The 19,626-nt window shown below is 44.2% G+C and overlaps 1 protein-coding gene, 1 long non-coding RNA gene and 9 other non-coding genes across 13 annotated transcripts in view; 10 read left to right on the forward strand and 1 right to left on the reverse strand.

Moving 5' to 3' along the window:
* SLC3A2 (solute carrier family 3 member 2) overlaps positions 1-8,183 on the reverse strand; it is a 28,097-nt gene extending 19,914 nt beyond the window's left edge. Inside the window, exon 1 of the mRNA XM_055415693.2 lies at positions 7,894-8,183. Within this exon, the coding sequence (XP_055271668.2) occupies positions 7,894-8,005 (112 nt within the window). The 5' untranslated portion in view covers positions 8,006-8,183. The remainder of the gene's footprint in view (positions 1-7,893) is intronic.
* Positions 8,184-8,337: 154 nt separating this feature from the next.
* Positions 8,338-11,651, forward strand: LOC129548842 (uncharacterized). 3 transcript variants are annotated; one of them, XR_008684408.1, is made up of 12 exons: positions 8,338-8,409; positions 8,756-8,805; positions 9,066-9,149; positions 9,382-9,432; positions 9,780-9,814; positions 9,914-9,958; positions 10,230-10,276; positions 10,457-10,485; positions 10,700-10,736; positions 11,095-11,144; positions 11,384-11,413; positions 11,542-11,651. It is a non-coding gene; the product is annotated as an uncharacterized LOC129548842 (long non-coding RNA). The 3 variants fall into 3 exon arrangements; XR_008684407.1 differs by having other exon boundaries at positions 10,700-11,144; XR_008684406.1 differs by having other exon boundaries at positions 10,700-11,651.
* On the forward strand, positions 8,880-8,955 carry LOC129549126 (small nucleolar RNA SNORD26). Its single transcript, XR_008684486.2, has one exon. It is a non-coding gene; the product is annotated as a small nucleolar RNA SNORD26 (small nucleolar RNA).
* Positions 9,231-9,302, forward strand: LOC129549125 (small nucleolar RNA SNORD27). The gene has a single exon (XR_008684485.1). It is a non-coding gene; the product is annotated as a small nucleolar RNA SNORD27 (small nucleolar RNA).
* On the forward strand, positions 9,635-9,710 carry LOC129549123 (small nucleolar RNA SNORD28). The gene has a single exon (XR_008684484.1). It is a non-coding gene; the product is annotated as a small nucleolar RNA SNORD28 (small nucleolar RNA).
* On the forward strand, positions 9,999-10,125 carry LOC129549131 (small nucleolar RNA SNORD22). The gene has a single exon (XR_008684492.1). It is a non-coding gene; the product is annotated as a small nucleolar RNA SNORD22 (small nucleolar RNA).
* Positions 10,322-10,388, forward strand: LOC129549122 (small nucleolar RNA SNORD29). The gene has a single exon (XR_008684483.1). It is a non-coding gene; the product is annotated as a small nucleolar RNA SNORD29 (small nucleolar RNA).
* Positions 10,552-10,621, forward strand: LOC129549127 (small nucleolar RNA SNORD30). The gene has a single exon (XR_008684487.1). It is a non-coding gene; the product is annotated as a small nucleolar RNA SNORD30 (small nucleolar RNA).
* Positions 10,851-10,918, forward strand: LOC129549129 (small nucleolar RNA SNORD31). Its single transcript, XR_008684490.1, has one exon. It is a non-coding gene; the product is annotated as a small nucleolar RNA SNORD31 (small nucleolar RNA).
* Positions 11,184-11,309, forward strand: LOC129549130 (small nucleolar RNA SNORD22). Its single transcript, XR_008684491.1, has one exon. It is a non-coding gene; the product is annotated as a small nucleolar RNA SNORD22 (small nucleolar RNA).
* A 5,703-nt stretch (positions 11,652-17,354) lies between the features above and the next one.
* LOC129549104 (U2 spliceosomal RNA) lies at positions 17,355-17,545 on the forward strand. The gene has a single exon (XR_008684468.2). It is a non-coding gene; the product is annotated as a U2 spliceosomal RNA (small nuclear RNA).
* Positions 17,546-19,626: the final 2,081 nt, after the last annotated feature.

Consider the following 19,626-nt stretch of genomic DNA (forward strand, 5'->3'; position numbering starts at 1 on the left):
CAAAGCAGGTGGCTGAAATTCTAGAACAAGGCCAAGCTTTTCACAACAGAGAAATACATGCCTTTTGAGAAACAGCTCTTGGCATATTATTTAAATACTTCATTATGAAACACTAAGTAACCAAGAACGGCCCCATTATGAGTTATATCAGCCATGCTGCCATTATAAGTTTGACCTATGAAGTCAAAAAGTCAGACCAGACCAGCAGCAATCTTTCAAAAAATGGAAATGGTACCTCCAGAATCAAGACTAAGCAGAACCAGGCGATACAGACAAACTGCATAAGTTGGTAGCCCAGACCTATCGATATCCCCGTGTTTGTAAAAGCATCCCCACCCCTCGTGCAAAATAACTCGCAGTCATCAGGAATGTCCTGTATAACCTGCTAAAGGAGGAAGTAAAAGCTCAAGCATGATTTATGGATGGGTCAACTTACGAGTGCCAACTGAAAATGATGACGGCCACATTCAGAAGACGCCTTGAAAGACAGTGGAGATAGAAAATCTGCCAGCTATCCACCTGACGATCCACCTTGTACAGAAGGAGAAATGGCCCAAGGTGAGACTATATACACACTCTAGGTCAGTGGCCAATGGTCTGGCCAGCTGATGAGAGGACTGGAAGGAAAAGGACTAGAAGATCAAAGGGTGTGAGGGCTGGGATACAGAATGGTGATGGACATATGGGAGAGTGTACAAAGCCAAAGATTTCTGCATAACACAATAGTGCCTACCAAAAAAAAATCTACCACGAAAGAAAGAAACCACCAAATGACTTGGCCTTCAACAGAAAGCATGCCAGGATTCAAACCCAGGCATTCTCTTAGCCAACACAGTGACTTATAAAGAAAACATGTAGGGACTTCCCTGGTGGTACAGTGGCTAAGACTCTGTACTTTCCAGTGCAGAAGGTCTGGGTTTGATTTCTCTGTGGTCAGCGAACTAAATCCTACATGCCATAACTAAAAAGAGCCCATGTGCTACCACTAACCTGGCTCAGCCTAATAAATAAAATGGGGGAAAAAATGTGTAAACTTCTATTTATATCTCATCCTTTGAAAATTTTTCTACCTTTTCAAATAATTGATAATGGACCTAAAATATAATTTACCCTAAAAGTCTTTATATCGTAGGGTGTATCAGCTTTTTTGCTTGGGGTTTTGTTTTTTTTTCCCTGTGCCACACGGCTTTTGGTATCCTAGTTCGCCAACCAGAGACTGAACCCAAGCCATCAGCAGCGAAAGTAGTTTTTCTCTTAACTTATAAGAAAGAAACAATCAAAAAGTTTGGTGACCTCTGCTCTATTCTGCCGTTACATAACTACTAGTTGTTGAATTAACAGATGCGCTTGTTAGCCTAGTTCTAGATTCCTTCATATGGTTTATAGTACCTCTTACAAGTCCAAAACCAAATTCTTTACTAATGAAGCCATAATTTATAATGCTTATTTTTTCCTAAGGGAGAGATAATTCCACCAAAGTTATAGCTAACAAATCTTGTTTAACAACTACATTTTCCCAAAGGGACACACTACTCCTACAAGTACTGCACTGTCAAGGTGATGCACAGAGCTGACAAAACAAGCTCCTATTTTATCTCCTTGTGCCAGAAACCAGTGGAATATGAAGGTGAAAGAAGAGAGTGAAAAAGCTGGCTTAAAACTCAACATTCAAAAAAATAAGATCATGACATCTGGTCCCATCACTTCATGGTAAATGGATGGGTAAACAATGAAAACAGTGACAGATTTTATTTCGGGGGGCTCCAAAATCACTGTTGACAGTGAGTGCAGCCATGAAATTAAAAGACACTTGCTCCTTGGAAGAAAAGCTATGACAAACGTAGATGGCATATTAAAAAGCAGAGACATTACTCTGCTGACAAAGTTCTATAAATCTATGACCAACCGAGGCAACATATTAAAAAGCAGAAACATTACTTTCCCAACAAAGGTCTATCTCGTCAAAGCTATGGTTTTTCCAATAGTCATGTATGGATGTGAGAGTTGAACTATAAAGAAAGCTGAGCACTGAAGAATTGATGCTTTTGAACTGTGGTGTTGGAGAAGACTCTTAAGAGTCCCTTGGACTGCAAGGAGATCAAACCAGTCCATCCTGAAGGAAATCAGTCCTGAATATTCATTGGAAGCAGTGATGCTGAAGCTGAAACTCCAATACTTTGGTCACCTGATGCAAAGAACTGACTCACTGGAAAAGACCCTGATGCTGGGAAAGATTGAAGGCAGGAGGAGAAGGGGACGACAGAGGTTGAGATGGTTGGATGGCATCACCGACTCCATGAACATGAGTTTGAACAAGCTCTGGGAGTTAGTAATGGACAGGAAAGCCTGGCGTGCTGCAGTCCATGGGGTCAGAGTTGGACACGACTGAGCGGCTGAACTGAACTGAATTCCATTTAGTGAAGCAGTGCCTCTTGCTGCCAGGTGGGGGCAGGGTTGCTCTCTCAGAAAAATCACCAGACCTCTCTCAGCAGCTCATCTGATGACTGGGTAAAGATCAACTGAAAATGTACAGAGATAAATTAACATATATTGAGTCCTACTTTGTGTCCTGAACTCTGCTAGGTCACAGGGAAACAGTTTATAACTTACACAGACCTGATGCCCAAACTTTGGAAGTTTACGGTGGGCAGGCAGAGTGGATTTGTCTTGGGGAGGGAGTGGTGGTGAGGAAAGTGATGAAGGGGTCTCAGTGGCTATGTCGATGATCTGGACAGTAACCTAAAGACTGTGGAGCGGTACTGAAGAATCATGCTGAGGCATGAGACTGGACCAAATTTCTTATTTAGAAAGATCACTCCAGCTTCAAGTTGAAGAATGGATTAGAGACAGCAAACCAGGGCCAGGGAGCCAGGTTACATCTGTTGCAAAAACCTCGAGGTCACTGACCTGAATTAGGGTAGTGGCAGTGGGGTAGCTTGGACAGTTGAGTAAAATAGGAGGAGTGGGTTCACAGATTCACCAAAAGACTCTGTGAACCATCCAAGAAATCCTGTTCATCCAGAAGGTAATTGGATGCATAGCTCTGAAGCTCATGAAAAAGATCCTGGGTTGGAGCTATAGGCACTGTTGTTGTTCAGTTACTAAGTCGAGTCCCACTCTTTGTGACCCCATGGACTGCAGCCTGCCAGGCTTCCCTGATAATGGCGGCCATTAAAATCATGGAAATGGATAAAGTGGCCCAAGCAGCCTAAGTAAAAAGCTAGGCCTAACACACAGCCTCTTGATGAGGGCGAAAGAGAGTGAAAAAGCTGGCTTAAAACATAACATTCAAAACACTAAGATTATGGCATCTGGTTCCATCACTTCATGGCAAGTAGAAGGGGGAAAAGTGGAAGGAGTGACAGATTTTATTTTCTTGGGCTCCAAAATCACTGCAGAGGTTGACTGCAGCCATGAAATTAAAAGATGCTTGCTCCTTGGAAGGAAAGCTATGACAAGCCTAGACAGCATATTAAAAAAGCATATTAAGAAGTCAACAGAGGTCCATATAGTCAAAGCTATGGTTTTTCCAGTAGTCATGGAAGGATATGAGAGTTGGACCATAAAGAAAGCTAAGCACCGAAAAATTGACACTTTCGAATTGTGATGCTGGAGAAGACTCTTCGAGTCCCTTGGACTGCAAGATCAAACCAGTCAATCCTAAATGAAATCAACCTTGAATATTCATTGGAAGGACTGTTGCTGAAGCTCCAATACTTTGGTCATGTGATACAAAGAGCCAACTCACTGGAAAAGACCCCACTGCTAAGAAAGATTGAAGGCAAGAGAAGGTGATGACAGAGGATAAGATGGTTAGCATCACTGACTCAACGGACATGAATCTGAGCAAACTCCAGAATAGTGGAGGGCAGAGGACCCTGGCATGCTGCAGTCCATGGGGTCCCAAAGGGGTGGACACAACTTAGTGGCTGAACAACATGTAACTGGAGGAACATTAATGTTTGAACACTGGGACAGAAGATATACCTCAAAGGGTCATGAAGAAGTTACTAACAGCAAAAACATAAGAGGAACACTAGAAGAGGGCAGTGTCCCAAGCACTGTGGAAAGTGTTTTAAGAAACAGGAAATGGGGTCACTGGACATGGTAGGTTAAAGGGTGTTACCATGTGTTTCTGTAATGGCACAGAAAAACCAAATTAAAAAAAAAGGAAATGGGTCGACAGGATAAAAAGGTGCTACTAAAAGATCAAGTAGGATGACAGAAAAGTGTCCTGAGAAAGAAGTGAGCAGTATTGTATAAATCCAGTGCTTCTTCAACTTTAGTGTGCATACAGACCACCTGGGGATCTTGAATAAATGCAAATCCATTTGGTCTGTGAAGAGATCTGAGATTCAGTATTTCTAACAGACACCCAAGTGATGCAGGTGTAGACAGATCTTTAAAGTAAAAGACATTTGCTGGAATGAGCAAGATAAGATGTTAGCCAGAGGGTGGCACGGTATTAGACTCGCACTGGCACACTGTCTAAAGCTTCCGGAGTCAGACTTCTTGAGTTTAAATCCTGACTCTCAACAAATATTTTCTAAATGAATAAATAAATGGGCCAACAAACGGCAATGTACCCCAGGGGTTGTTAAAGTATAATCTTAAAAACTGAAAATATGACTCATAACAATATAAACACATCAAAGATTTTATTCAACCTATTAATAAGAGAATAAATAAAATTTAAAACTGGTTCAAAAGAGAACTCGAGGAAAGGAGGATCATCAGCTAAAAGTCCAGATAAGAACGATATGAATTTGTATTCTAATACATAGATACAAAACCAGCCAATGTCTTAGAAGGTAATCTTATCAGATTACAATACCTAGAGCAACAATAAAAAGAACATCGAACGAAGGTACACACCCGACTGGAAAACCAGGTAATCCCCAAGTTAGGTAGGCCTGCTTCACCTTTATCAAAAGGACACCAAGGAATAACTTTTGCCTATTTCCAAGTTTGGATAATTTTTCTTAACAGGGTCAAAACTAGAGAGTAGATTTGAACAACAGCTCTGCCACACTAGTTATGTGTCCTTGAGTAAGTAATTTGATATAAAATTCAGTTTTCTTACTTGTAAAATGAGGATGGTAACCACAAAAACTACTTTTTGAATTTAGGCAACATACGTAAAGCATTCAGCACAGCGCCAGGAAGGTACCACAGAAAGCACGTCACACATGTTAACATTCAGCACCCTCCACCAACTCTCTCATCTTGTTCTCATTTCCCATTATGTAACAGTCCAGCCTTTTTGCACCACTTTAGCAAATATATTTACACACGCACACACACACATTTCATTTAATTTTGTGTGTGGCCATCCTGCATGGATTGCCCAGGGATCAAAACCGTGCCCCCTGTGGTGAAAGCTCAGTCTTAACCATTGTATCACCAGCAAAGTCAAATTTTCACCACAGCATTTAACTACACTTGACCTATTATTCGTCTATCTCTGTGTTTTCTACCAGAATATAAGCTCCAAGGGAGCATAAGGGGACTGTCTGCTTTGTTCCTTGGTGTATCTCCTGTACCCAGCAGATGCCCAACAGATAAACAGTGTTGGTAGAAGAAATGTTAAGCGAAGGTCATGACCATGATCTCCAACTGCCAATAACACTGGCTCTCTTTTTTTTGATGTTTAAGTTACTCAACCTGTTTACAGCTTCCAAAAGACTATCCAATCTTTAACATTCCCCCTTTCTAAAGTGGATTCTATATTACTACAGAAGTTGCTGCAAACTCAGTCATGGGCCACCTTGGGTATACAGGCATATTCTGATTGGCTCAGAGAAAATGCTTAAAATTTTTAAGTTAAATGCCAACATTTTTAAGGAGCAAATTAATCAACAATTTTGGATTTCTGGATTCTCCCGATCGGATTTTTCACAGACAATATTTTAGCCAGGCACAATCAGCAGGAGCAAAGGCAAGCACATCAAGATGCTGTAAGCCGCATCCTATGACTTACCTGCATTACTTATATTCCTGCAGGCGTGAGTTGAGGACTTCTGATGTAATATACATCATCTCTATTTCCCTTTCATTATGCTTGAATCCACTTACCTGTTGCCTAAATTACTGTGACAATCTAATTAATGTCCTGTCTCAACTTACCCCTTTTTGTTTTCGGCCTTGCCCTGTGTAGTGTGTGGGATCTTAGTTTCCCAACCAGGAATCAAATCCATGCTCCATGCAGTGGATGCAGAGTCTTAACCATGGGACCACCAGGTTAAATCCTGATTTATAGATTATTCTACCTATAACTCAAATTATTTAGCTTTGCATTTCAAGCCCTTCTCACTTGGCCTTCCCTAGGAAATCTTTCCCAACTTTATATTCTATGATTTTCCTTCAACCGATCTTTCATGAACTATATGCATACACTTTTCCAGCTTCAATCGTGTCACTCAAATTATTTCTCTAACTTGAATTTCCTTCCTGGCTCTGTTTGTCTACCCTTCAAGGCCCAGGCACGCCACAAACATTCTCCCAATACCATGCCCACACACAACCTCCTTGCCGGCTCTGGACCTTCTGAATTTTCCATAACTTATCTGTTTCATTTTCTACACATTTGGTTACAAGCTTTCAATCACCCACTTGGACAAGCATCTAACATTATTGAACACATGAATTTATTCTCGCTATAATAACATTTTTCAAATTGCAATTCTTTTGGTATTTGTTTTGTCACTTATGTTTTGCTGGGACATGCATGGGGACAACGCTGCCACTAAAGGAGTGAAAATTGGTTCTTTCGGAGCAGGAAGAGGGCAGAAAAGTATAGATATTAAACAGAAGCTTTCTGGCCCTCTGAAGGGCCACAGTATATAAGCAAATACACAGTTATATATATAAGTGTTATCAAAATTTCATGGCAGGGATTAGAGGGGAAACGCTTTTTAAAGGCTCCTGGAGAGAGGAAGACAAGAAAAAAAAAATGAGAAACAGTATCCAGGGATCACGCCATTTGTTTCCTGTGTACTTTTTGCCCCCAAATACCCAGAGAAGTGTGTGATGAGAGCAGTAAAGCAGAGTGATCAGAAGTGCAGGCTCTGTCATCAAGACTGCCTGGATTTGCGCCTGGGCTGTTATTTCTTAGCTGGGTAACTCTGAGCAAGGTATTTAACCCCTCCAGATCTCAGGCTCCTCATCCCTAACATTACTTTATGGCCTCCTCCTAGAGTTGCAGTAGTAAATGAGGTCATCCAGGAGACCACACAGTAAGAGCTTAATAAATGGTTATAAAATGTACATATAATACACTTTTAAAACGGCCGTGTACCCTAGGTGTGCACTACAAATGATTACACTAAAACTGGTTGGCCTCAGTAACAAGGGTATAGATGACTGGAACCACCCTGTCAATTAGGCAGGAGTTGTACGCGGCTCTGCAAAAGCTTTTTATACATAGATTCCCTCCAGGGAATCTGCGTTAAGGGGCTTCACAGGTGGCGCAGTTGGTAAAGACGACTCCCGCCAAGGCAAGAGACGCGAGTTCCATTCCAGGGTTGGGAAGATCCCTTGGAGTAGGGAGGAGCCCCTGGAGTAGGAAATGGCCTCCAGTATTCTTGCCTGGAAAATTCCATGGACAGAGGAACCTGGCCGGCTACAGTCCATGGGATCGCAGAGTCGAACACGACTGAACACACACACACACACACACGCAATGTGCTTAAAACGGCGCTTTAAATGTCAGCTATCGTAGCCCCACTACAAGCTCCTAGCAAAATCAGACCAGGCAGGACAATGGTGGCCGGTTACAGAAAATATCCTAAAACTGTTACAATATTTCAAGAGCACCTACAACCTGATTCACTTTCCCAAAACGGTTCCATGCAAGAGCCCTCCAGTCGATATCGGCCCGGGGCCCAGTAATACCTGAGTCGCCCCCCGCGCTGGGCCCCTGAGGACCAGGCCCAGAAGGCTCGCTGGGCGGCTGGCTTGGAACCGAGATGACGCCAGCGGAGGGGTCGTGAGGCTCGCGGTCCATGGAGTAGGACCCTGCACGTGGATATAGAGTGTGTGCAAGCAAGGGAATGCTCAGGGAAGGCTGTGGGGCAGTCAGCTGTGACCGACACGGGACGTCAGTCCAGGATCTGCGCGAAGCCAGGAACTCGTCGTCTCAGCGACAAGAAAGGCCGCAGTAAAGAATCCGCGGCAGCACGTCCGTCGCGCCTGCGCACTCCCTAAGGCGCATGCGCACCTTTTTCGCGCCACCGCTTCAGGAGGCGCACAGCCTCTCGTACTTCCCCTAGAAATCTCTACCTACAATCTACCCATTTCCCTCTGCGCTTGCGCCCGCCATAGTCCCGCCCCCAAATCCCGTGGGCCTCTGCGAGATGGTATTTATGTGGCTCGCGGTAGGCCTTCGGCCTCATTTAGCCGCAGCTCTCGGTAGGTACACTGGTTTGTTGAATTTTGTTGCACGTTTACGGCCGTGGAAACGTGCCCGCGCCTTGGCCTCTTTTTGTGGTACCTATTGCGTTCGTGGGGGAGGAGAGAAAACGTGACCTTAGTGTTGAGGCCTTTAAGGAACAGGGGCTTTGTGAAGGACAAGATGGCGATGGCGGGCAGTGCCAACGGGCCTCTCTGTGATGAAACCCTTTTCACAGACCTGTACTGAGCTCCGTGAGGATAAGAAACTCTGAGGAGGCCGGCCTTGCACGGCAACGCAGTCTTAGCTCAGGAAAACAAAGCGTTTGTGAAACATAGTGCTGACCCAATGTCCTTTTGTCTGCAGGGTTCGGACGCGCGCCAAACGCTGAAGGATCGTAAATAGGTCTCATTGGGGTAAGTGCTTCTGGCCTCCCTCTACTGTCTTTTTATCCTTACTTGTTGAATATGCGGGAGTCTGATGGGATGTGCTACGGGGATGATTTCAAAAATTGAACTCTCTCTTTCTGATGGATTAGTGGAGAAAGCATAAAAACTCTGAGTAGCACCATCCGTAGCAAATGTTTGGGCTTTTAGCTCTGCGTTGTTAAGGGAGTAACGTGGGACAGTTAAACTATGAGATATAAAAGTAAGAAAGGGTGTTGTTTTTTTCCCAGATGTGGTTTAATTCAAAGGAGCTTACAGATTGGAGGATGAGACAAGACTTTTCCCTGTGTGGATCAAATGTGGTGATGCTGCAGGTGGGTACCTGATGCTTTATGCAGATGCGGGGTAGAAGCACAGTATCGGGATGGGACTTGCTGGTTGAAATCGCACTGGCCACTTCATGATGAATGTAAAATGACAAGCATATGCCTGAACTCAAAAGTGATGTCATCTTACTACTGAGAAGTGGGCCCGAAATGCTCCAGGGTCTTTTAATGGTAGTTCTCAAGTACTAAAAAAGAATGCCTTATTTTTCTCTCTCTTCAGCATCTCCTCACCAGTCCTGAGGAATCCAACTGTCTCCCAGGGTGAATGCACGTAAGTGTCCAAATGGGAGGTTTGGTTGTGGTCTCTGGTGTTTGCAACAGCCAGGAGAGCAAATGGTCGGTGGAGCAGTGTTGTGTTTTTGCTCCTTCCAGCTTGTTCCTCTTGGAATGATTTTCCTGGGGAGGGAGTCAGCAACCCAGCAAGCATCACAGTTCCTTGTGAGGGTGTGCTCTTCCCTCACCCACACATTACTGTCAGATGATTTGAATTGATAATGCTGATCCTCTGTGAGGTACCACAGTTAATAGCATGTTAGAGTTCTGATGGCAGTTCCTGTTAATGAAGAAGTTTTATTTCATCCCAGTATTTTGGAGTAACCATTTTCTCTCCTTTTGTAGGTTGTCACAGCGTTAATACAGTCATCTGTCTTACAGTAAGTTACTTCTCTCAGTATTGTGGGAAATGGAAGGGTTTCTCTTGTTTCTGATACTGCTGTTTCTTGATATCTTATTTTATCTTTATTATTTCCTAGATGCCTCCTGATCTGCTTAGGATGGCTCCTGCAAAGAGTTAGGAGGTGAGTACTTGTAACCTTGATTGTTGTTGCTTATCTCCAGTGCCAATGAGGAAAGCAGGCATCCTGTCTTATCCCTGTTCTAGCCCCAGAGCCAGTAATGGTGAACCCACTGGGGCTAACTGGGAGAAAGGATGAAAATTCATTCCATAAGGAATTGTCTGAGGTACAGCAAATGAACAGCATTTGCTTGGTTTGGGTTATTCATTAACCCTAGTTAGAATAATTTTGGTTGTTTTAGATATTTTGCTAATTACATGATCTTCTCATTCAGGAGCAGCTTGTTGCTATACACTCCTGGAAAGCCTCCAGAGTTAAAAGGTTAGTTGATTAATGTGTGTATGGCATACGCCACCAAATAGGCAGTTTCTATGATGAATCAAACTAGCTCACTATGACTTAAACAGTGAAAAGACATGAACACCTGAGAAACTGGAAAAGACAACATTGGGGTACTGTGTGTAAGGAACTTGTATCACTCATAGCTTTGTCCTTCCGTAGGTACCATTGCGAGTTACTGATGCTCAGAGGTGAGTGATCTCCATATGTGTTTGTGCATACAATGTATTGAGTGGGAGAAAAATGCCTTTTTAGGCATCTGTGATGACTTACATGGAATCTCGTTCGGCTGATGATTTGCTGTTGAGACTCGGAAAGCTGATTTTCTAGGAATGGTAGCTTAGACAGAGACAGCTTATAATGCAAGAAGCAAGCATTACTGACTTAGCTGTCTTTGTGTTTTAGGTGCAACTCCTTGTCTGGTGCCTGAGAATGATTTTAAGTAAGTCTATTACCAATTCACCAGTTTTGTTTGGTGCTTTGAATAACTGTAGACGTTACTTGCTAAATCCAAAGTTTGTCTTCAGCCATTAGTGAGCCACCCGTGACATTGCCACTCATCGGTGATGAGTTCAATACCGCCCCAGTCTGATCACTATGACTGAAAGGTATTTCTGAGCTGTGAGTGTCCCTTGGAGTAAAAAGTGACTGCAGCGGGAAGCTGAGTGGCCTTATAGCCAACATGAAGCGTTTTGGACTAGCTGGTGATTTCTGTAAAATGTCCAGTGAAACCTACATAGCTTTTATAGATGGGCCTGTCCTAGAGACAGTTGACTTAGTTCCCAAACAATCTTTTGCAGGGGAAAGGAGTAAACCATATATCTGCTCAGCTCCAATCTGAAGTTGAGAGGTGAGTAAACTTAAACACAAGGTATGTCAAGTTAAAATTTCCCAGTGAAGAAATATTCGCAAGTCTTACTTCCTGTCCTAGTCCCAGAGCCTGTAAAGGTGAACCCACTGGGGCTGGCTGGGGGAGAAGAGGAAAGCTTGTTCCAGAGGGAACTGTCTGAGGGATCATGAGAATTTCTAAACAAGGCAAAGAGGGGAATAAATGACTGGTTGAAAAGCAGATTTTTCCTCCCCCCCTAGATCTGAAGAAAGAACAAAGCACACATAGTGGTAAGTATCTGTTCATGTACTTGCATTAAATACACTAACCATGTTTAAAGGATAACTCTTTGAAACCCATTAAGTATGTACTTATGAAAATCCAGTAAGAAAAAACTCATTTTTCTTTTTCTCTATAGGAATCCAGTGTGGAAGGTATCAAAACTGAAAAATCCTTGCACAGATTGACTGTTCAAATTAGCATGCAATCGTTTCAGCCTTTCTAAATTAAAAATTTTTTAAACCTTCACTGATTCCTGTGTTTGAGTGGGTCTGACTGGACAGAAATAATCCCAGAAAGATTGTTAAATGACTTTCCCCATTTAGCTTGACACTTTGCCTACTGCTGAAATCATCTAACCCAGGGAAGTATCATTCAGGGAGCCTCCTTGGATCTTTCCAATCTGCATTTGGGTGAGGAGTTCTGCATGAAAGTTTACTGAGTTTGAGTGACCCCTTTAACTGTGTTTAAAACCTTAAGACTTTGGATACTAGGAGACAGTGGGTCATCAGTTAATAGAAAAATTGGCTATCAACTTTTGGTGTCTGGTTGCCCCTATCCTTCACATGAATCTCTAAATTTCTGTGGAGTTTAACAGCCCTGGGCCTACAACCAGAACTTCAGAAAGGAACTGCATTAGTACCCACTTGGGATACGTTATTTCACTTCAGTCCTTGTACAACCCTTTGTGACCCCATAGGCTGTATCCCACCATGCTTCTCTGTCCACAGAATTCTGGCAAGAATGTACATGCTGCTTGCTCAGTTATGTCCCACTCTGCGACCACAGGGACTGCAGCTTGCCATGCTTCTCTGTCCTGGATCTCCCAGAGCTTAGGTCTATTGAGTCTGATGTCTCAGATAATGACCACCTTTATATTTCTCAATAGAAGGAGAAAATGGATGAACTAGAATGCTCATCTGTTTTCACATGTTTATAATATGGTTGTGTCAGCACTGCTAAAGTAGGCAATTTAGGGACTTCTCTGGTGGTCTTTTTTTCCATTTTCATACTGTTCATGGGGTTCCCAAGGCAAGAATACTGAGGTGGTTTGCCATTCCCTTCACCCTTGAACCTGGGTCTCCCGCATCAGAGGCAGATGCTTTAACCTCTGAGCCACCAGGGAAGCCCAATATTAGCCATAAAACAACAAAATTGAGTTGAGTCAGTTGTGAGGTGGAAGAACCTAATAGGCTTCCCTATTGACTGGGCTTCCCTGGTGGCTCAAAGGTTAAAGCATCTGCCCCCGATGTGGGAGACCCGGGTTCGATCCCTGGGTCGGGAAGATCCCCTGGAGAAGGAAATGGTAACCCACTCCAGTATTCTTGCCTGGAGAATCCCATGGATGGAGAAGCCTGGTAGGGTCACGAAGAGTCAGACACGACTGAGCGACGGAACGGAACGGATTGACTGAGATGGTAAAGAATCTGTCTTCAATGCAAGAGACCCGGGTTCAATCCCTGGGTCGGGAAGATACCCTGGGGAAGGGAATGGCAACCCACTCCAGTATTGTCAACAATCCCATGGACAGGAACCTGGTGGGCTCAAGAAGGAGGGGATATATGTATACTTAGAGCTGATTCACATTGGTGTACACAGAAACCAACACAATATAAAGCAATTATCCTTCAATTAAAAAAAGAATCCACACTTCCTACTGCAGGATGCATGGGTTTGATCCCTGGTTGGGGAATTAAGATCCCACATGCTGCATGGTGTAGCAAGAAACAAAAGGGGGATGTAAATTGAGGGGCATTGTTATATCAGTTTCATGAAAATAAAACATTAAATTACAAAAGTGAAGTGTACCCACATGGAAAGAAAATTCCCTTGGCCTTGCCTCTCCCTTCCCTTTCCATGACCTCTTCCACTTCTCTCCATCCACCACAGCTACCCACCCCCACCCCTAAGCCACATTCATTTCTTGCCTGGAGGATCACAGGAGACTTATCTTCCTTTTCCCTGTAGACCTTAAACTTAATGAAGGCAGAGTCCATGTCATTTTGCTCATCATTGTAGGGTATCTGCTCAAGAGCATAAACAAATGGACAAATGGTCTCCCAGGGAGCACAGGTTTCCAGGTTCAGGTGGGGCCCTCACTATCAGCCCCCAGTACCCACGAAGCAACAGGCAGGAGTCAATAGATGCGAGTGACACAGCTATTCCCTCTCAACCTTATTTAGAGGAGGAACAGGGCTACTGCCAACCTGACAGCTGAGACCTGCCAGGGAAAAGCCCCCAGAGATCTGTGCTTGGGATGCTTGACTGCAGCCTGCATGGACGGACTGAAGCTTATTTGGCTAGGGAGCTATGGTCTGAGCCAGGTTGAGTCTTGCAGAATTTAGAGAAGGTTGGGGTTGAAAGAAACAAGGGGCTTCCTTGGGGGGTCCAGTGGCAAAAACTACGAGCTCCCAATGCTGGAGCCTTCGATTCGATCCCTGGTCAAGAAACTAGATACCACATGCTGCAACTAAGAGTTTACATGCCACAACTAAAACCCAGCACAGCCAAATAAATATTAAACTGATTTTTTTTTTCTAAATACTTCTTTGGCTGAACCAGGTCTCAGTTGCAGCTCCTGGACTCTTAGTTTCAGCATGTGGAATCTAGTTCCCTGCACGGCGATTGAACCCGGGCCCCCTGCATCAGGAGCCGAGTCTTAGCCACTAGACTACCAGGTAAGTACCCAAAGAAACTGAATTTTGCTTTTGCCTTTGTATTAGTTGGTTTTTGTTTTTTTGTTTATTTTTGTTTTTTGGCTATTGTAATAAGTTGCCACTCAAATGGCAGAAAGTGAAAACGAATTAAAGAGCCTCTTGATGAGGGTGGAGGAGAGTGAAAAAACTGTCCTGAAATTCAACAATAAAGAAACTAAGATCATGGCATCCAGTCCCATCACTTCATGGCAAATAGAAGGGGAAAATGTAGAAACAATGACGGATTTTATTTTATTGAGCTCCAAAATCACTGTAGATGGTGACTTGCAGTCATGAAATTATAAGACATTTGTTCCTTGGAAGGAAAGCTATGACAAATCTAGAAAGTGCTAGTTGCTTAGTTGTGTCTGACTCTTTGTGACCCCATTGACTAGACTGCCAGGCTCCTCTGTCCATGGGATTCTCCAGGCAAGGATATTGGAGTGAGGAGCCATTCCCTTCTCCAGGGCATATTCCTGACCCAAGGATCAAACCTGGGTCTCCTGAACTGCAGGCAGATTCTTTACCATCTGAGCCATTAGGGAAGCCCCTGACAAACCTAGATAGCATATTAAAAATCAGAGACATCACTTGGCTGGCAAAGGTCTATATAGTCAAAGCTATGGTTTTCCCAGTAGTGAGAGTTGGATCACACAGAAGGCTAAACGCTGAAAAATTGATGCTTTTGAATTTTGTTGCTGGAGAAGACTCTCGAGAGTCCCTTGGACTGGAAGAAGATCAAACCAGTCAATCCTAAGGGAAATCAACCCTGAATATTCATTGGAAAGAATGATGGTGAAGTGAAGCTCCAATACTTTGGCCACCAGATGCGAAGAGCTGACTCATTGGAAAAGACCCTGATACTTGGGAAGACTGAAGGCAAAAGCATAATGGGGTGCAGAGGGTGAGATGGTTAGATAGCATCACTGGCTCAATGAACATGAATCTGAGCAAACTCCAGGAGATAGTGAAGGAAAGGAGATCCTGGCATGCTGCAGTCCATGGGGTCGCAGAGTCAGATGTGACTCCGTGACTGAACAACAAGTTACCACAAACTTGGTTGCTTAAAACGAAGCAAATATACTATCTTACAGTTTTGGAGGTCAGAAATCTGAAATGGGTCTCAATGGGCTAAGATCAAGGAATGCTAACAGGGCTCATGTCTTTCTGTAGGCTCCGAAGGAGAATCTGTTTTCTGCCTTGGCTAGATTCTAGAGGCCACCCCCATTCCTTTACTGACAACCCTCTTCCATCTTCAAAGCCAGTGATGGTTTAGCAAATCTTTCTGATGCTTCATCAATCTGACATAGAGTCTCCTGTCTCCCTTTGTGATCTTTGTAATTATGTACATGGAGCCCATCAGATAATCCAGAACGAAGATGCAGAACTAAGTTGTTCAGTCCTGTCAGATTTTTTAGCGACCAGGTTCCTCTGTCCATGGGATTCTCTAGGCAAGAGTATTGGAGTGGGTCCAGGGGATCTTCCCTACCAGGGGGATTGAACCCTCATCTCTTATGACTCCTGCACTGACAGGCAGGTTCTTTACTACTATTGCCACCTGGGAAGCCCAGTCCAGAATGATCTCTCCTCAAAACTATTACTTTAATCATATATGTGAATTACCTTTTGTCTGCCGTGTAAAGTGACATAATGAGAGGTTCTAAGAATTAGGACATGGGCATGTAGAGGCATTATTCTGTCTACCACAGTCCCTTAATTTGGCTTCTCCCTAGAGGCTCTGGGTTTATCGGTGAAGCCTGGGGAAATTGCTTCTGTTTATTAACAGGTACAGAGTGTGAGAAACCACAGTCTCTAAAGTCATAGATGATCACACTTTGCTAGTTGTAATCATATCAGTGAAAATAGAACGTCCTACTCTTGCTGGAAGGATCGCAACCCAGCACGGTGTGTGTTTGTGCGTCTGTCTTTGTGTCTGTGTGCTCAGTTGTGTCCGAGACCCTTTGTCTCTTCGCAACCCACGATTCGTAGCCCGCCAGGCTCCAGAGACACGGCCTCCTACAATACCAACCCAGATGTAGAGCTCAGTTAAGGAGGTTTCCAATAGAACGTTCTGCGTTCACACTAACATGGTTTCCAAGGAAACAGGACTTCAAGTCCCTTCTCAGCAAGAGCCTGACATTAATACCTTTCGTACAGCTGGGCTTTGCTCTGAGCCTCTAAAGTACCGCTTCTCTTAAATTTGACCTGCATTGCCTCACCCTCTCTCCCACCGCTGGTTCCTGGGTTTAGAAATCAGGAGGCTCCGAAACGTTTTTCTCAGGCCGCTTTTTCCCCCGCTGTGGGGCCAACGGTGGGTAGTGGATGGTACAAACGGCAAGATGTAAGTGGGGAGGGAGCGGGGAGGGGCAGACGCCAGCCTGGAGCCCCGTAATGCGAGGGGAACACAGTCCTAAAGGCCAACTTCCACTGTCACCTCTGGACCGAGAGCAGCACGTCCTCTGTTCTCACAAGCACCCCCTAAGCGCGGGAGGCTATTCAGAGAAGACAGGAGCCTAAGCAACAAGCTTTGCGTGCGTGCCGTGCATGCTAAGTCCCATCAGTGGTGTTCGACTCTGCGAACGCAACCCACCAGGCTCCTCTGTCCATGAGATTCTCCAGGTGAGAATATTGGAGGCGGTGTTGCCCTCCTCCAGGGGATCTTCCCGACTCAGGGATCGAACCTGCCTTTCTTATCTCCTGCTTTGGCAGCGGGATTCTTTACCACTAGTGCCACCTGGGAAGTGCAAGCAACATGCATCGTGGCCTCAAATCAGGAACTGGCGGACAGGGGTCCCAACTCGGTTCTTTGGATACCAAAGTCAGCGCTCAGAAACCGCGGGCCTTTCCAAGTAAATGTCCGGAAGAGGGGCGTTGCCCTGCATCCGCTTCGACAGACTAACGACCACCACAGCTCTGCTGCCCCTTCAGGCGGGGAGAGATCGCCAGTCTCAGAGGGTAAAACACCAGGCGGCCATAGAAATCACGTCTAGCATGGGGACCAATCCCAGAAAGCGAAAGAGCGGCGGGGCGGGTTTATGCAAAACACACAAGGAGTTAGCCGGAAGGGGAAGCAGTAAAGGACACAATTTAAGGTCTATTTCCAAATTTTAGTTATTAATATGAATCATAAATGATGAAAAATTGATTTTAAGCAAGATTGAAAGTTGAGGAAAATCCAATGAGTAGGCCACAAAAGTCACCACAACCGTAAAAGGTACACTAAGAGTAAGGCTGACCCGGAGGGAGGAACGCTGTTATCGCTTCTCGGCCTTTTGGCTAAGATCAAGTGTAGTATCTGTTCTTATCAGTTTAATATCTGATACGTCCTCTATCCGAGGACAATATATTAAATGGATTTTTGGAATTAGGAGTTGGAATAGGAGCTTGCTCCGTCCACTCCACGCATCGACCTGGTATTGCAGTACTTCCAGGAACGGTGCACCCCCTTCGGGGGGAATAAACACTGTGTCAAAAAAAGATTTTATATTAACTTAACGTGTAACTTCTCAATAAGTTAGGGTTAGACTCAGTTCATGCTAGACTCAACCCTTTTAAAAACCCCATGAGTCACAGTACACCAGGTTTTCCTGTCCATTACCAATTCCCGGAGTTCACTTAAACTCACGTCAATCGAGTCGTTGATAAGCTCTCTCATTCTCTGTCGTCCCCATTTTCTTCCACCTCCAATTTTTTTTTAGCATCAGAGTCTTTTCCAGTGAGTCAACTCGTCGCATGAGGTGGCCAAAGTATTGCAGTTTCAGCCTCAGCTTCAGTCCTTCCAATGAACACCCAGGACTGGTCTCCTTTAGAATGGACTGGTTGGATCTCCTTGCAGTCCACGGGACTCGCAAGAGTTTTTTCCAGCACCACAGTTCAAAAGCGTCAATTCTTCGGCGATCAGCTTTTTTCACAGTCCAACTGCTCACATCCATACAATTGACCACGGGAAAAACCATAGCCTTGACTAGACGGGACCTTGGTTGGCAAGTAACGTCTCTGCTTTTGAATATGCTATCTAGGTTGGTCGTAACTTTCCTTCCAAGGAGTAAGCGTCTTTTAATTCCATGGCTGCAATCAGCATCTGCAGTGATTTTGGAGCCCAAAAAAATAAAGTCTGACACTGTTTCCCCATCTATTTCTCATGAAGTGATGAGACCAGATCTTCGTTTTCTGAATGTTGAGCTTCAAGCCAAACTTTTCACTCTCCTCTTTCACTTTCATCAAGTACACCTTTGAGTTCCTCTTCACTTTCTGCCATAAGGGTGGTGTCATCTGCATATCTGAGGTTACTGATATTTCTCCCGGCAATCTTGATTCCAGCTTGTGCTTCTTCCAGCCCAGCGTTCCTCATGATGTACTCTGCATATAAATAAGCAGGGTGACAATATACAGCCTTGACATACTCCTTTTCCTATTTGGAACCAGTCTGTTGTTCCATGTCCGGTTCTAACTGTTGCTTCCTGATCTGCATACAGGTTTCTCAAGAGGCAGGTCAGGTGGTCTGATATTCCCATCTCTTTCAGAATGTTCCACAGTTTATTGTGATCCACACAGTCAAAGGCTTTGGCATAGTCAATGAAGCAGAAATAGATGTTTTTCTGGAACTCTCTTGCTTTCTCCATGATCCAGCGGATGTTGGCAATTTGATCTCTGGTGCCTCTGCCTTTTCTAAAACCTGCTTGAACGTCTAAAACTATCCGTAACCTTTCTGTTTGAAAAATGTAACACAGACTATGTAGCAGAGTTATTAAAGCGGACAGGGTCACTAAATACGATTTCAGCGCTGTGCTGGTTTTTACTGTGTACTTTTCGTCCACACAATTTAACTCCTATCAGAATCGAAAAACGTGTTTCCTTTACAAAAGCTGGGCACCTGCTTGGGTCGCAACGGGTGGATCACGACCAACATGTTGGCTTTTTTTTTTTTCAGTGTTTCTAAAGCTTTATTAAGTACAGCAGCTTAATTTACATTTTGTAATGTGCTTGAACTAACAGTCTGTAAGGGTTCTCGTACATGTAACATAATGGTAGTGGTTTGGGTGTTTGTGGTGCGATTTTACGTATATTCGGGGCTTTTTAAGATGCTCAACAAGAGCAAGTCCCTGTCAACTAAAAAACGTGGGGTCGATTCCCCGCAGCTGCAAAGATCACCTGGAGGAGAATAGTTTTTACCACTGCAATATTCCTGCCTGGAGAATCACAGAGAAGCCTGGCGGACTACAGTTCATGGGGTCGCAAAGATTCAGACTCGATTGAGTGACTAGTACTTTCGATTTTCACCGGTATTCCTGCCTGAAGAATCAACTGGGCAGACGAGCCTGGTTGGATATAAGACTATAGAGTCGTCAAAACCGTCGGGTCTGACTTAGCAACTAAACAACTACAATTTTAAGAATGGTGACGTGCACGTATTAGAGAAGTTATTTGCCGTAGGGAAGATATTGAGTAGTGCTTAGTACTCCTCTTTATAACGTGTAAGTTTCCTGGTCTAGTTCCCTCAACTTGAAAACTCTAAGTGTGCACCTGGC

The sequence above is a fragment of the Moschus berezovskii genome, chromosome 25, assembly GCF_049115385.1.
Source record: "Moschus berezovskii isolate FMDL1 chromosome 25, NW_MosBer_1.0, whole genome shotgun sequence".
NCBI classification, from domain to species: domain Eukaryota; kingdom Metazoa; phylum Chordata; class Mammalia; order Artiodactyla; family Moschidae; genus Moschus; species Moschus berezovskii.